Source organism: Brachyhypopomus gauderio, chromosome 7 (genome assembly GCF_052324685.1).
Source record: "Brachyhypopomus gauderio isolate BG-103 chromosome 7, BGAUD_0.2, whole genome shotgun sequence".
NCBI classification, from domain to species: domain Eukaryota; kingdom Metazoa; phylum Chordata; class Actinopteri; order Gymnotiformes; family Hypopomidae; genus Brachyhypopomus; species Brachyhypopomus gauderio.
The window spans coordinates 12,515,209-12,531,107 of NC_135217.1; the positions used below are offsets into that span (position 1 = coordinate 12,515,209).

The 15,899-nt window shown below is 50.2% G+C and overlaps 1 protein-coding gene and 1 long non-coding RNA gene across 2 annotated transcripts in view; one reads left to right on the top strand and one right to left on the bottom strand.

The window, feature by feature from the left end:
* The window catches only part of spns2 (SPNS lysolipid transporter 2, sphingosine-1-phosphate), a 61,966-nt gene that overhangs the window by 9,243 nt on the left and 36,824 nt on the right, over positions 1–15,899 (top strand). The window contains exon 2 of the mRNA XM_077011790.1: positions 9,174–9,239. Coding sequence (XP_076867905.1) covers positions 9,174–9,239 — 66 coding nt within the window. The remainder of the gene's footprint in view (positions 1–9,173; positions 9,240–15,899) is intronic.
* Positions 6,295–15,268, bottom strand: LOC143518907 (uncharacterized). Its single transcript, XR_013132302.1, has 3 exons — positions 15,172–15,268; positions 12,377–12,572; positions 6,295–7,102 (listed from the first exon to the last, which is right to left on the bottom strand). It is a non-coding gene; the product is annotated as an uncharacterized LOC143518907 (long non-coding RNA).

Consider the following 15,899-nt stretch of genomic DNA (forward strand, 5'->3'; position numbering starts at 1 on the left):
TTTGTGAGTCAGAGAAGACCTCGCGAGCGCATGGAAACAGCTCCTTCAAAACAGCCAGGAAAACATTTTTAACAAAGAGGGCATGTTTGTGGACTTATGGAGCTGAAGTCAATTACACTCACTGTAAGTGGTCTTCACCTGCACTCCGCATGTGTCCAGTCTGGGTTGGGGATCCTGGTCAGGGGCCCATTTGAAACACAAACACAACACACACACACCCACACACACACACACACACACACACACACACACACACACACACACACACACACCACGCACGCACAGTCTGCTGCTGGCTGACTTATTCAGACTTACTTGCACTCCGATATTAGGGCAGATTTTTAATTTCTCTCTACAGCCCTGTATCATCCCCAAACACACACACACACACACACACACACACACACACACACACACACACACACACACACACACACACACACACACACACACACTTTTGTAAATGGGCTAGAAATGGATACGGCGGCCTTGTTTCGTGCAGGATTCCACAGTGGGAGTGAACCATATAGCTGAGCACAACCGATCCCTGCCAAGCACTGTGGGAATAGTAATAACATTTCTACATTTACAGAGAACTCTGGAAGGACTTGTGCCCATCGCCCGTAGGGACTAAACTCTGTAGTGGAAAACAGTGGTTTGATTCATCTGGGAGTGTTGGGGATCTTGGGGACTGTGGCTAATATATTATTCATCGTGGCTCTGGGGGCGGGATATCCTATGCCATCGCACATGGTAACTTGTGCTATGGCTGTTTGTGCCACATCTCAGCATAAGGGTGAAAATGCACAGAGCAGAGGTGAACCCAATCTAGCTCACCTAAGGGACGTTTGAGTGCGGTTACGGTCCGACTCCTACCAGACCAGAAACAGGAATACAGATCAAAGCCCACTGCAGACAGGGCTGTCAACAGCAACCAGGCAGGTACACCCAGGCCCAACCCCACCGACCTCTGCCATGACAGCACTCAGCCCTCAGACCACGCCTCCCTCCTTCCGCCGCTCCTCCGTTCTCCCTCGCTCTGGCCGTCCTCTAAGCGCAGACTGAAGCGCGGACGGAAGTCTAAAGGCTGCAGCTCGTTGATGCTAAATTGAGCTTGAAAACACAGCCTCCAGGCAGACGCTCCTGGCCCGGAGCACGGAGCGGGCGTAAGCCCTGTCCAATTTAGCTCTCTTCTCTCTGCATATCCCTCACCTGCACCCCCTTTTCCCTGTTCGTCTTCCTCTCATGCCAGGCTTTGGTGTTTCTGATTCTTCCCTCGATCCGAGTTGTTCTCCCGTCTCTCTCTCCTGGCGTCTGGGAGTAGCATGTCTTGCTTCCACCATTGGAAGCTCCATCAGTCATTCCCTCCTCAGATGCGTGAGAAGCGAAAGGCCACAGAGAGCCTCTCGTCCAAACGCAGGGAGTTCAAAAGCACTCGGTATCCCGCTGCGGAGCACTTCAGACAACACCTAATCAGTATTCCCCGCCGCTCTTACTTTCAAAGCCTTTCGTCATCCCTCGTGGAGAAACAAACACCAAAAGGCCGGTTAAAAAGTCAGACAGCGGCTCCTCGCAGACAAAAAAAGTGGCGTTTCAGAAAATTCGATGTACCTGAGCTCGTTCTCTGCCTCGAAGATGTTGGGTAATTAAATGGCGCGATGCACGTTTAAATGCTAGCAATTAAGACAGCTAATTAAGCGCTTCAGCCTTTTGCTCTAATTAGTCTCGGGAAAGGGGCTCTGCTGACCCCCCCGACGCATCCCACCCACGACTCGCTCCGCTGTTCAGAACAGAGGAACGAAAGGATGGATCATGGTGAGAGAGACAGAGGAATGAAATCTCATTAAAGGCAAACGAAGCTACATAATCACTGTAAAAATAAAGAATTAGGAGTGCAGTGTGAGGATTATGAACAAAACTTTGCAGTTAGCAGGCACAGAGCACAGGCGGTATCAAAGGCCTATTCAAATTAGCGATCGCGAGCATTAAGATGCAATGCTAATTGATGTCAGCATTCGTGTCAGAAGTAACTGGTTTCAGAGTTACTCAGAGTTAGCTGACTGGCGTTGCTGCTAGCGTGAACCCATTTGGACGTTTGTCACAGTTAGCGTCAGAATTAACCGACAGATGTTTGCGGTAGCGCGAGGGCAGCTGTAATTGAGCAGCGTGTCGGCGAGCCCCGGCAGAACCCCTACTGCTGTCTGTCTTGCTCAGCGCGGGACCTTGTTACATCCCCGAGGTCCAGTGCGGTCAGTCTCCTCAACTTAATTAAAGACAAGCACGTGCGTTTGTGGCGTGATTAACCAAAGAGCTGCATAAAGAATGCTTTTGATTAGAACACAATTTAGTTTCACCACAGTGTTTTCACTTTAAGTGAGCGGACTATAAACCCTCTGCTGCTACAAAGACTATTTTATTTCAGCTGAATTCATTTTCCAGTAATGCAATGCGACTGCGAGGACGGTAGCCTTGTACCGGCCAGGAGCTGAACGTGAAGAGCCCTTTGCTTTGCTCCGGTGCTCCGCATAAGCTGCAATGGCTGCATGTTTGGCACGCGATCCACAAAGACTGTGCATTATTGATGTGCTAAACTCTGTGTGCAGCCTTTGCTCAACATCTCTAGAAGATTTACTCTCGCTCTGGTTGTCCTCTCACTCCTGTAGCCTACTGCTTCCCCTCACCCCTTTCATAAAATATTTACCAGAGGACAGTTAGCTAGCCGTATAGCTAGCATATAGGTGTCTTTAGTTTGGAAGAAAACTACATTGTTCTTGATCAAAGTTTCAAAGTATACTTTCTGTTTGTGAACAGTTGTATACAGTGGTTGTGTTTGTGGGAATGAGACATGTTTGCTATGTTTTTATGTGTGTGTGTGTGTGTGTGTGTGACTGTGTGGGTGTGTGTGGGTGTAGTTAGCATTCATGCAGCTGAACCAACACCCTCACAGGAGAGTGCTTTTGCCAGCACAAAATTGCCCTTAAGCGCAGCTCCAGGGGCAGGTTTTCATACCTGAAGCCCAGTGAATCCCTAACGACACACAATGCAGAACTGATCTCAGATCAGCCACACAGACTACATTGTGGTAAGACAATGAAGCTCTCTGCCAGCACCCTGTTCAAGGGTGAGGTGGTAATAAGGAACTACTGGTGAAAATTGCTGTAGGAATTCCACAACACCCACACATTCACACACACACACACACACACACACACACACACACACACACACACACACACACACACACACACACACACACACACACACACACACACACGCACCTATATTCGCACACTGTCTTTTTGGCACCGGCTTCTCCGATATCTGAGCCATGTTTTGGGCTGAGCATGTGGGGTTCGTGGAGGGGAATGGAAAAAGTGGGTCCCCTTCCCCCCGCCTCCTGGGGCCCGCGGCCAGGGCCCGGCAGGAGGAGCAAAGAGCCCGTCGGCCAGGAGCCGGCCGCCCACAGCACGGCATATTTGTGGCCGGGCCTTTCTCCTCTGCTGCCCTCGTCTGCGGCTCACTCGCTGCACAGCAGCCCAGCCGACGACTGTGATTCACAGTTCACTCCCAACTGCACACGCGTGCGCTCAAACACACACACACACACACACACACACACACACACACACACACACACACACACACACACACACACACACACACACACACACACACTGACACACACACACACACACACACACACAGACGCAAAAGCTGCGGGTTTTGTATCGATCCCCACGGCGCAGCAAGAGGGAGCGGTTGGCGGCCGAGATGTGGGCTGAAGAATGGATGAGAGGAGAGGAGGAGAGGAGAGGAGAGGAGGAGAGGAGAGGAGAAGAGGAGGGAGCAGCAGGACGTACCTCCATCAGCGGGGCGGTCGCGCACCACTGGGTTTTGTTTTGTTTTTACGGGACTAGGGTGAGCGGGTGAGAAAGTGCCAGATCGCAGGGCGGAGAGGAAACATTCCCTTACCACAGAGGGTAGCATTACGCTTACACAGGATATGGAAACATGTGCTCTGCCAAGCAATTCTCATGTACAGCAGTTTGACCCGACACACACACACACACACACACACACACACACACACACACACACACACACACACACACATACAGTATATAAGCCTTCCTCTTACCCTACACTCTCTTATGCTTTCTCTCTTCTCTCTTCCACTCTTTCCTATCCTCCACTACAGTTAAATAGGCCAATCAACTCTGCCTTATTCCTAACCTACTTCTCAGAGCTCTGAAATAGCGCGGTGAGGGGTGGGGCGGGGAGGGGCGGGGCCGGCCGGGCAGCGCGGGGGGTGTGCGTGCGGGTTTCACGCCTCCCTCAAGGGAACGGCGAAACGAGGTCTGTCCTGCCCCGCCAGCAGCTCTCTCGCTCCACCAGCCGACAGCAGGAAAGTCCTCGGGGTGTACATAATGACGCGCCTGTCCTATAATAAGGCTAGCCTCGGGTGCCCGGGAGTCAGGAGTACCGAAAAGAGGAATAGAGTTATGGTTGTGTTTGCCGGAGCCGATGGCCGCATTTGACGTTCGGCTTTGGGAATGGATCTGCTATCTCATTTTGGTCTGGCTCCTAAGAGGGAAAAAACTTGTGTATCCCAGTCACGACACCAGCGGATCTTTCGGATCCGGAACGAGCATGCTAACACGCACCTGCCGGCCTTAAGGATCCACTCCCATCTCATTAGAGCTGAAGTATTTCCTCCACCACAGAGCAGGGCAGCAAATCCAAACTCCTCCTCTCTGCTCCTGCTGCTCGGTCTTGGGGAGACCTCCCCTCTTTCCTCCCCTCATTAAGAGGTGAAATTCCCAAAGTGCTTCTTCTAACTCAGGCCATGTGGGCACAGTCGATAAAGAGGAGCCTATGTTTAATATCCCTGAAATGCTGCGTTATCTTCGCCAAACATGCGTGCAGGTACACGGCCTTCGCGTTGATGTCGCGAACATCGCGTGGTTGCGCCTCCATGTCAAACTGGCGCGGAGCCTTGACACGACCTTGAAGGCGCTCATACTGGCACATACACGGCAGGTCTTCCGCCTCCTGGGAAAAGCCAACGGCACCTTTACGTGGTGCAGGTTAATAATGGATTCATTTATACGGAGGGATCGAACAATCCCTTTAATGCAGGGGTGCTCATTACGTCGATCGCGATCGACCGGTCGATCGCGAAGGAAGTGTCGGTCGATCGCGAAGGAATGTGCGTAGATCGCGTCACATAAAATAGTAGTAGATGAATCGCACATCTGCACTGACGGTTGTATTTCGATTGACAATCACGGTAGCCAATCTGCAATCCACTCAACAAATTACGTTCGCCCCCCCCCCCCCCCCCCCTCAACATATTACGTTCGCCGCCACCCCGGTAGATCTTTCTGACTGGGTCATCTTATAAGTAGCTCGCAAGCTGAAAACTGTGGGCACCCCTGCTTTAATGTAACCAAAGCAGCCAGCCCGCACACAGCACCATCGCAGAAGACCAATCAGCTGGCGTGATCCCACATGAATTGGCCAACGTGTCATTAGCATCCAGCATAAGGAAACTAGTGTACCACAGCAACAATAGACAGTGCTTCGCCTTTTACCAGAGGCAAAACGTTTTTTTGTCTTGGATATGTGCTTCATAAATGAATGTATTGTTAATGAAGGTGCAAGTGACAGCCTCCTAATCACATGACTCGGAGTCCGTTTAATTAAGCTGTTACTAGTAGCACAAATTAATAGGCTACGTGGCATGTGTTGTCATAAATGCAGCCTTACATATTTTTCTGGGCCAGCGGATGTCTTTCGACACCTCAGAAGGAGTTTGTGGCGTGGAAAGTAAACCGAAAGATACTTTGATGTACCTTTCTGAACTCCATGTTCCCTCCGTCCGTTTCAGATTAAAAAGAAAAACTCGGTCATGCATCAGTTCCTTTATAACAAGTCAAAGAAGTCCTGTCTGTGGGCGGTAGGGGGATGAGAAGGACGGCTTCCTCCAGCCATCTCGGAAAACAGGGCATCACGCAGGGCATCACACGCAGGGCAGGCACACGCAGGGCAGGCACACGCAGGGCAGGCACACGCAGGGCAGGCACACGCAGGGCAGGCACACGCAGGGCATCACACAGGGCAGGCACACGCAGGGCAGGCACACGCAGGGCAGGCACACGCAGGGCAGGCACACACATAGGGCAGGCACACGCAGGGCAGGCACACGCAGGGCAGGCACACGCAGGGCAGGCACACATAGGGCAGGCACACGCAGGGCAGGCACACGCAGGGCAGGCACACATAGGGCAGGCACACGCAGGGCAGGCACACGCAGGGCAGGCACACACAGGGCAGGCACACACAGGGCAGGCGCATGCAAATCCGCGTTCCTTGCATGCATTTCACATCCGCATCCGGTTTATCTAATAAGCTACACCGAGCGCGAACATTCCCCGTACGAACACCGAATTTAAGAAGAAGAATGTGGTATGTTGCTTAGAGTTAAAACCTGCCACACTGGCCTTTTTGGAGATAAGACTGCATACCACTGGTTTGCAATATCACGTTGGACGTTGGAATCATTTTGCACTAGTGGTGCTCATGTAAGATAAGAGATAAAATAAGACTTTAACGATCCCACCTCTAGGAAATTTGTACATTACAGCAGCTGGAGTACAGGTGAGGATGAAATAAAATAAAAGTAGAATAGAAAACACTATGCATGCTCTAAATAAGACCTGCGCTCTAAATAAGATTTGCCTGCAAGCAGGGTGCCGTGAACAAGCACGACTTCCAGGTTGAACTGGTCAAACGCAGGAGGAGTTCGTAGGTCAAAGCAAGTTAATAACTGCAGGTTTCCAGGTTGTCACGGTGTCCTGAGAACAGGCTTATGTGGCAGCCTCTCTCATTTCCGTGGTCTCCCGCCGCTGATTTTCGCCCGGGCGTCTCCCGACCCCGACCTGTCTCCGTCTGCGTGCCCGCTCTGTGTTGCCATGGCAACACCCTGGCACTGGAGGCAGCGAGGTAGGCAGCAGAAGGTCGACGGCTACGTTTCGGGGGCGTCGAATTGCGTCGGGCGATGAGCCCACGTGACGGGAATGGCGACCTCCGTTCACTGGTGCTGCAAGGTGTGGTCGGAGAGAGAGAGAGAGAGAGAGAGAGAGAGAGAGAGAGAGAGAGAGAGAGAGAGAGAGAGAGAGAGAGAGAGAGAGAGAGAGAGCGCAAAAGAGGGATGTTAGGAGAAGAGGCAGGGCTTTTTAGGACAAGGGCATTTATGTCCTGCCCTGCCTTCCGGAGTGCTCATAACAGGCCTGTGATAACATTTACATACTACCACACTTCTCCTGTCACATTAGATAGAAATCAGTGAAATTTAGTAGTAATCTCCCCACATCTGCATAAAACTGATTTAAATCTCTATTATTGTGTGTTGATATTCTAAAAATAAATGCCCCCTTCAACAAGTTATATCTATTAGTAATTCTGCTCATACCGAGCCCTCCTTTAAATGCTTGATCCAGTGCGTGATAGTGCACAGGTAGCCTGCACATACGAACCTTTGGGAGCGCGAGCACAGTTACAGTGTGGTTTTGGCAGGCGTGGGGCGAGCAGGTGCGCGCTCAGTGTGTGAGTGGGAAACGTGGCGCCATTTGGCACAGGGATGCCCTCCCCGTGGGGCGAGCGGGAGCAGGGGGCTGGCGAGGTAAGTGACCAGGGTAATTACAACGCCGCCCGCCTCAGACACGGAAGCAGAAGGAGAGAGAGCCCCAGTCTGAGCAGCGTCGGAGTCTGAACGACCCTATAGCTCGCAGACGGAAGCGCGGGGCGTGATGAATCCAGCGTTTCGGTCATCAACCGAAGAGTTGGAACCAGTATTGCCTTAAAAGGTGTTTCGTTTGCTCGAGAAGCGACAAACTGCGTCCGTGGTCGTGAGCGCGAGAGCGCGAGAGCGCTGATTCGCTGTGCTGGAATGTGAGCAGGTGGCGTGTCTTGTGTGACAGGACTATCGCATTTGTCAGGCAAGCTATGATGTCGCTTTCGGTTCCGAATTCTGCCCTTGCATTCAGTCTTCATCTACCCTAACGTCTAAATACCGTTTGCAGTTCCTTGTTTGTTTTCAATTAAGATGCCTTATAAGTCTCGCCCAAAAGACATGCGGAAATCTCGTTAAACCCAGGCGAATTCGGACCCATTTGGCTTGTCATACCTCAATATAATAGAGAAATTTATAAACAAAGCTCTATTGCCACAACGCAATTATAAAATTACAGCACAGTGCAAAACTACAGTACACAATCAAAATTCATTAGCACTGCAGTGTACACAAGGCTGTGCGGGTTACTGTTGCATGCGACGGGAAAATGTTGACGTATCGTTCGCAACACTAGATTGGGCTATCTAACCTGTCACAGTGTGATCAAGACAGGAGGGATAGATAGCCTAGACAATAAGATGTACTATTTAGCCCCTGAGGTTGAGTTGTTACCACTGAATATGTGTTTGTAGAGAGATCGCTGTCTCAACTGACATTTTGTTCTCCCACAGTGCCCCGTTTTTTCCCCTCTCTGCATCTCTTACATATGCAGAGTCATCAAAACGTGTCTTAACGGTATAAATAGAAGGCTGTGAGCACCGTGTTTACAAGGAGGGGGGGCGAATCTGGATTTCTCACTCAGCTAGTTAAATAAAGCTAGATCTTCCGAGCATGTTCCTGGAGACCCAATGACCATAATCTCCAAAGCCTAATCTTGAAACCTGGCCATGTACACCTGATCTGGCTAAGTGACAATGTAGATATATTTAAATATTCGAACGAAGCCACACATGATGGGTACAGTGATATTCACAACCACACATATTGGAGGTGGGATGTCTGGACTTTTATGATGTCTTGCCCATCGTAATGTGTGTTCCACACATATACATATTTACATTTTTTAATTATGAGAAATAAAATGTTCTTTATGGTTTTTTATGAGGCACAGTTGTACTGGTTATGTTATTTTTTTATTACACCACACTGTCCTACAGTCAATAAAGTACTTCTGTTTTATTGACAGAACAATCAGCTGATATTCAAATGAAATGTTTTCCTCCTCCTTTGCATGCTGGGTGATAACACAGATCCTCTCTTTGTTGCTCTCTCCCTTCCTCTCTCTCTCTCTCTCTCTCTCTCTCTCGCTCTCTCTCAGGAGTGCTGCTTGACATTCAGAGACACTTCAAAGTTAGTGACAGTGGAGCTGGCCTGCTACAAACAGGTAAGTGGCTTTAAGTCCTATAATTACATAATGCTGCAACCATACACACACTTAAACACCCTTCTCACGTGTAAGGGGTGCCCATTACTAGAAGCCACTAAGCTTCTTAAATCCACAGTTATTGGGACAGCAGAAGGATAAAAGGCAGGCAAAGGTTTGTGCCTCTCCTAAAGGTCCGCGTCGCCTTCCCTCTCTAAGCCTGCTAATGGGCCGTGTCTAAAGCTCCCATTTGGGTTGGGACCGCCGGCCAAGGGCGGGTGATTCGGCCCAGACGAGAACACCCCCCCCCGCGCGCCGGTGTTCTCCCCCAGTTGCGAGAACGCATCCGAGCGTGCCTCCTGTCACTCAAAAGGGCGTAGACGGTGTGGAAGGGGCGACACGTGTTGTTGTAAGGCAGGGCTCTGGAAGGAGCGAGTGACGCTGGTGGCGTGTGCTTCCCCGGAGTTCTCCAGACCCACTCTGTGCTCGTAGCGTCTGGGAGGAAAGGCCTGGCTCACTTTGGAGCACAGAGCGCCCTTGTCAGCTCAATAATACTCCCACTCTTCCTGCTCCTTCACTTGTTTTTACACTCTACACCGGCGTGGAGTGAGACTAGTGCCAGACGGAGCTCATCAACAATAATGAATAAACGTCCCAGAGCAGTTGGGTTTAGCACGTGTTTTAAGACAGGGCCTCCCCGGTGAGGCCGGGCACAGGCGGAGGGGTACGGTGTGAGGGGGTTTGGGTGGGTGGGGGCAGGGGCGAGAGGGGAGTGTCCCCGCCCTGCTGGGACAAGTTCGGGTATTCTGAGAGTTTGGGCAGGGCTTCCGGAACCAAGCCAGGTAGCTTCAATTAAGCTTTTGTGAGTGAAGGGCCGTTAGTGGCGGTCCCACCGGGTGCTAGGAGTTGGACCAGGAGCCCTAAACGCTTGCGTAGGTGAATGCCAATCTGGTCTCATGCAGACAAGTGCACACACAGTCACAGAGTCTCTCTTTCTCTCTCTCTCTCTCTCTCTCTCTCTCTCACTCTCTCTCTCTCTCTCTCTCTATTACAACACAAACACATATGGTCACATTGTCTCTTACAACGCAGACACACGCACCTGCACACATACACAAGCTTACATGAATACATACATACAGGCACACATACACACGCACGCATACACACACGCAGGGCCTTTCTGACTGGTTGCATGCAAGCCTAGGAGAGTCTGGGAGTCAGATCCAGCCAGTGTTTGTCTAATACCTCCATTCATTTACTTTGAAAATACAAAAATCTCTGACCCACGGATGCCTGAAAAAACATTTAGTCATAAAGCTTTTAGATCTGAGGAATTGGACGTTTTCATTTTGGGAGAAAATGTGGGTTGAATAAATCTTTCAGTGTAGTTTGTGCAATCTTTGTTAACTCTGAATGGAATATGAAAAAAAAAACCCTAGAGCTTGAGCAGGAATTGTATCCAATTTTCATGCAACACTATGCAGAAGAAGCTTGTGAACGAGATCTTCTTGCTCTTAAAATGATTTCTTCCAGTCCGTCTGCTCCAAACGATCGTCTTATAAACGAGAGGCGAGCAGCCTGAGCTGACTTCAGAGGCGCGGGAACCTTTGAGCATATGCACTTTCACTCCTTCAGAGAGAACAAAAAATTAAATGGAGAGACACATGTGATCTTCTTCTTACTGATCTTTCTTATTATTTCACTTCTGAAATTAAACTGTGACTTCATCAGGCTTTATTTTGTGCTAAATATAGTGTCAATGGAGGTTCTTAATCCGTATAATAGTTTCGTGCCTCAGGCAGACTGGTGGTTGGATGGTTGAGTCAGAAACTCAGGCCATTGGTTCAGTCCCAGCGGGGAGTGCACACTATTGGTTCTTACCCAGCAGGGGGAGGGAGCTGTTGGCTGCACATAGTAGAGTGGCGAGCATTTGGAACCAAGGTTGACATTTGTTTGGAAGACTTCTTTTTATGCTTTCAGCAGCCTCATAGTGCCTCTGTCTGGAACCTTAAATGTCACAAAACTTCCCTTATAAAAACTGCACAAAAAAACTTTAAAAAGGCAGCCATTTCCTTCAGAATAAACATCTTGTGTAGGAATGTAGGAACCAGGTAAGGAAGGACACATGCACGCACTCACTCACAAATCCTAACAGGCCGAATTCAGTTGAGGGTGTGAATATAGAGTAAACCGCAATGGAAAAAGCATGGAGAATGTGTGTGTGTGTGTGTGTGTGTGTGTGTGTGTGTGTGTGTGTGTGTGGGTGCGTGTTTAGAACAGTCTCTATGTGGCCTCTGATTCTCAGTCTCACACACTGCTGTAGAATGTGCTGTGCGCCAGCCACTGTCAAGGTGTGTGGAGAGGTGAGAGCGGTCATGTGGGGTGATCTGGGACCAGCTGAGCTGTGTGTGGAGAGGGTAGAGTGGTCATGTGGGGTGACCTGGGACCAGCTGAGCTGTGTGTGGAGGGGGTAGAGTGGTCATGTGGGATGACCTGGTGACATGTGCTGTGTGTGGAGAGGGGAGTTTGGTCATGTGGGCTGACCTGGGACCAGCCGGGCAGTGTATGAGTGGGTGAGCATGAGTGGGTTTGTTTTTGTGTTGCCTACTCTAGTGAAACCCGGAGCTCTGTGTGGGCTTGCTGCTAAACTATTTTCTCTGGAGATTTTGAAATAATTTTCTCCTCTCCTCTCCTCTCCTCTCTTCTTCTCTCCTCTCCTATTCTATCTTCTTTTCTCTCTTCTTCTCTCCTCTTCTTTGTAGAGCAGGCCTACACATTCTTGTTGTATTGCATTGACCACTGCTGACAGCCTGTTGTGACAGTTCGCATTCGGCTTTCACAGTAAAGTCCGTATATTGTAATGTCAGTGATAGCACGCCTGTGGCTGGACCACAGTGTCAGGTGTCTGCGAACCATGAGATCATAGAGCAAACAATGAGACACATATACCTTACGTCAACACCAGACACCCTGAGAAATGACACCTGTATGTGACTGATCTGATAAGGACCCAACAGTCTGCATTCACTTCCACAGTAAAGTTTCATTTGTGGAAATGGGCTGTTTATTTGTTGGGCAATGTCAAACAAAGTGAGGGAACATGTCATAACTGCGTGGCGGTGGCTAGACAGAAGCACACACTCATGTTACTTCACCTGCTCTGAAGGAGGATCTCCTGAGATGTATGCCTGAACCATTAGTCCACAGTCGTCGCTCCTGTCAGTCATGGCTGCTCCCATGACAACAACCACCCTGCAACCGCCGCCTAGCAGCGAACTCCTCTTCTTCTTCATACCTCCACGACGTGTCTCCACGCTCCATCCTTCAGTCTGGCGAGCCCATCCCGACAACCTAAGGGCGAGATTTGTATCTTCAACGTCTTGCCCCAACCGCCGCAAGCCGAAACCTCAGGACCCCATGGACGGGAGCGCTCTTAACGAGGCATCCCTAACAAGCTGGGAGTCAGAACACCTGCAGGGCACTGTGGGTAATTGAGAAAAGAGGGGCGGGAAGAGACGGCAATGTATGGGGAGACAGAGAGACAGCGTGGGGAAAACGGAGAGGCTCGTCTGGGATGAAGTTACTGTCCTAGAGCCACGTCGACGTCTGCTTTTGTTCCGTGGTTGACAGGGGTATTCGAGAAGGGGGATTTGGGTATCTTCAAAATGGAACAGAAATGTCTTTACATTGGAGGGATTTATAGGTAAGAATAGGCTGGAACAAACCGAACAAAGGCGAGAGATTTTGGGGGAAATTCTGTGAGGACCCAGAGGTGGATCAGTTCACGGGAAGTGGGTGCTGTACTGACTAAAGCATGTCAGTGTACTGGGCTGGCTTGACCTTTCACAAAGGTTACAGTTCTAATGGGGTCATGAGGCTCATGTCTAATAAAAATTAAGGTCCCACACCTAGTCCGCTCTGGTCTGAGGGGTCAGGAGGTCAGTAACTGAAGTCAGGAGTAGCCCGCACATGAGGTGTGTGTCCGTAGCCACCACGACTGCTGCTCCTGAGACGGGACATGGCACGGCTCCGTCTGAGCCTAACCCCCCCACCTCCACCTCCTCCACCCGGCCCGTCTAGCCGCTTCGTCTGGTGTGCTGTCAGATCAGGGCATGTGGGGCTCAGGGTGACTGATCGTGGCACAGGTGGATCATCTCGATCGCCCCAGAGGAGAGTGGGTTATTCCAAGCACCGCTTATTACAGAATCTGATATGCTACTTTGTCAAAGGTGAGGAGGAAATTAAAATTGGGCAATTCCCATATGTTGGGAAAGTTTCAATGTATTGGCTTACACTGCTTTGCCCCAAGTCAAGAACCAGGGAATGGAAATGTCTCAGACACACACACACACACACACACACACACACACACACACACACACACACACACACACACACACACACAGCGAGCTCTGTTATGCTACTGTATGTCCACTGTATGTTTATCCAGTCACAAGTATCTCATTCTCAGCTTACGTTTTAATGGCGGCCATTCCAGATCCTGATTTCTTTGGCTGGGGACTAAGAACAGCTATCTGTGTGTTATCAGCTGTGCTGCCTACTGACACACAGACCACAGCTGCCCTCCCCTCTCTCTCTTTCCCTCTCTCCCTCTCCCGCTCTCCCCCTCTCCCTCTCCCTCTCTCTCTCTCTCTCTCTCTCTCTCTCTCTCTCTCCCCCTCTCTCTCTCCCTCTTTCTATCTTTCCCTCTCTCTCTCCATCTCACTCCCTCTCTCTCCCTGTCTCTTCTCTCTCTCTCTCTCTCCCTCCCTCTCTCTCACCCTCCCTCTGAGTCTCATGTACGGTATGACACACTATCGTCTCTGCCTGGCAGCTGTTTCTGCAGTGCTGTCACGGGCACCCTGTAAAAAAGCACTAACTGCACAGAGCAAAACAGAGAGAGAGAGAGACAGAGCGAGATAAAGAGAGTGTGATAGAGAGACATAAAGAATGAAAGAAAGAAGGAGGAGGTGATTGAGAGATAGACTGAAGGAGTGTAATGGAGGCACCTGCGCTATGCTCCCACTGTGAGTGATGCCAGGGTCTAATGATGTGTGGTCACATCGATCCCCCCCCCAGACTTGAGGAATAAGCACTCGCTGGAGACCGTCTCCATCTCATCTCCAACTCTATGAATAGCCAGACGGGTCATTTTATTCAGACCCCGAGATGCAGTGACGCAAACCCCGAATCACCTAATGTGGTCTGAATTCAAATCATGAAGACCCCAACCCCCCCATCCTCCCCCGTCTGGGCCTCTGCTCATAGGCCAGGTCCCAAAGGGGAGCGCCCCCACCCGACTACAGCACTCCTCTGTGACACGTTCTGATCCTCGGCCAGCCCCTCCCACAGAGGCTCTGCCAAGCCAATCAAACAGCTCCAAGTGTGCATCGCCATTAATCGCACCAGTGACAGACCACAATATGGACACGGGTCCCCACTGGGGATCTGAGACTATTTAATACGCGTTATTTGCCAGTTTTGTTTTTTGAATCGGAGAGTATTGCACTGTATTGCACAGAGAGAGAAGGATGGAGAAGGCAGGAAGAGGGGCAGTAGGGCGCGAGCCTCGTCTCTGATTGATGAGGACGTAACTAGCACAGCCACCCCTGTGCCACTGCTTGGTTGGTACCTTCTATCTTCTATATTGACTGACAAACACACCGAAACATCAGGACACGCCCATATATATATATATATATATATATATATATATATATATATATATATATATATATATATATATATATATATATGCACTTCTCACAGACCAGCTGCCATGCAGTTTTGTGCTCAAAGTTATACTGCAAGATTGCACATCTATAAACGTCCACACACATCCTAAAAATAGTTCTTATTTGAAGAGAGTAAACATATGTTGCTCGCTGACAAACACAGACACACACTCACACACACACACACACACACAGATTCCGTCCAGCAGACCCACCTCAGCTGCGAGGCTGCCGAGTTAAGCTTCAGCTTTATCAGCCAACCTGTGGCCTGCAGGGAACCTGGTGACTGGTGGCGTTCAGCGAACACACAGGCTCATCATGAAACAGTCGTCAGTAGGATGTGTGAACTGTGACTCAGGGAAGATCTGCACTGCCAAGCAATTCCAACGCAAGATGGATGTGGCCATAATACATACAATACACACACACACACACACACACACACACACACACACACACACACACACACACACACACACACACACACACACACACACACACTCACACTTGTAATCCAACACCACTGAAGTCTGGAAATGTTTGCTTTTTTGAAGTGGCCTGGAGACAGAACTGGAATTCTAAGGATGTTTGCCACATATTCTGGCGCGGTATGTGCACATGTGTGAAAAGGCTGCAGTTTCAGCCCCGGTCCGGTCGGCATTCCCAACGAGGCGTGTGGGAAGCGACAAGGTTCGGTGAGAAAACCCGGAGGGGGTGAGAAAATCCGAGGGGGGGGGGGGGGGGGGCACACTTGGCTGGGAGTTTCAGCCGTGTACATGCGTTCATCAGTTCACCAGACTCTACACCAGACTCTACACCACACCCGACACCGGCCCGGCTGGTCCGCATCCCCTCACCTGCAGGAATCTACAGCACAGAACCATTATGACGTTCCTCATTTTGTACATGTTGCTGTAGTCGCCATGGCGATATGGCCCATGGC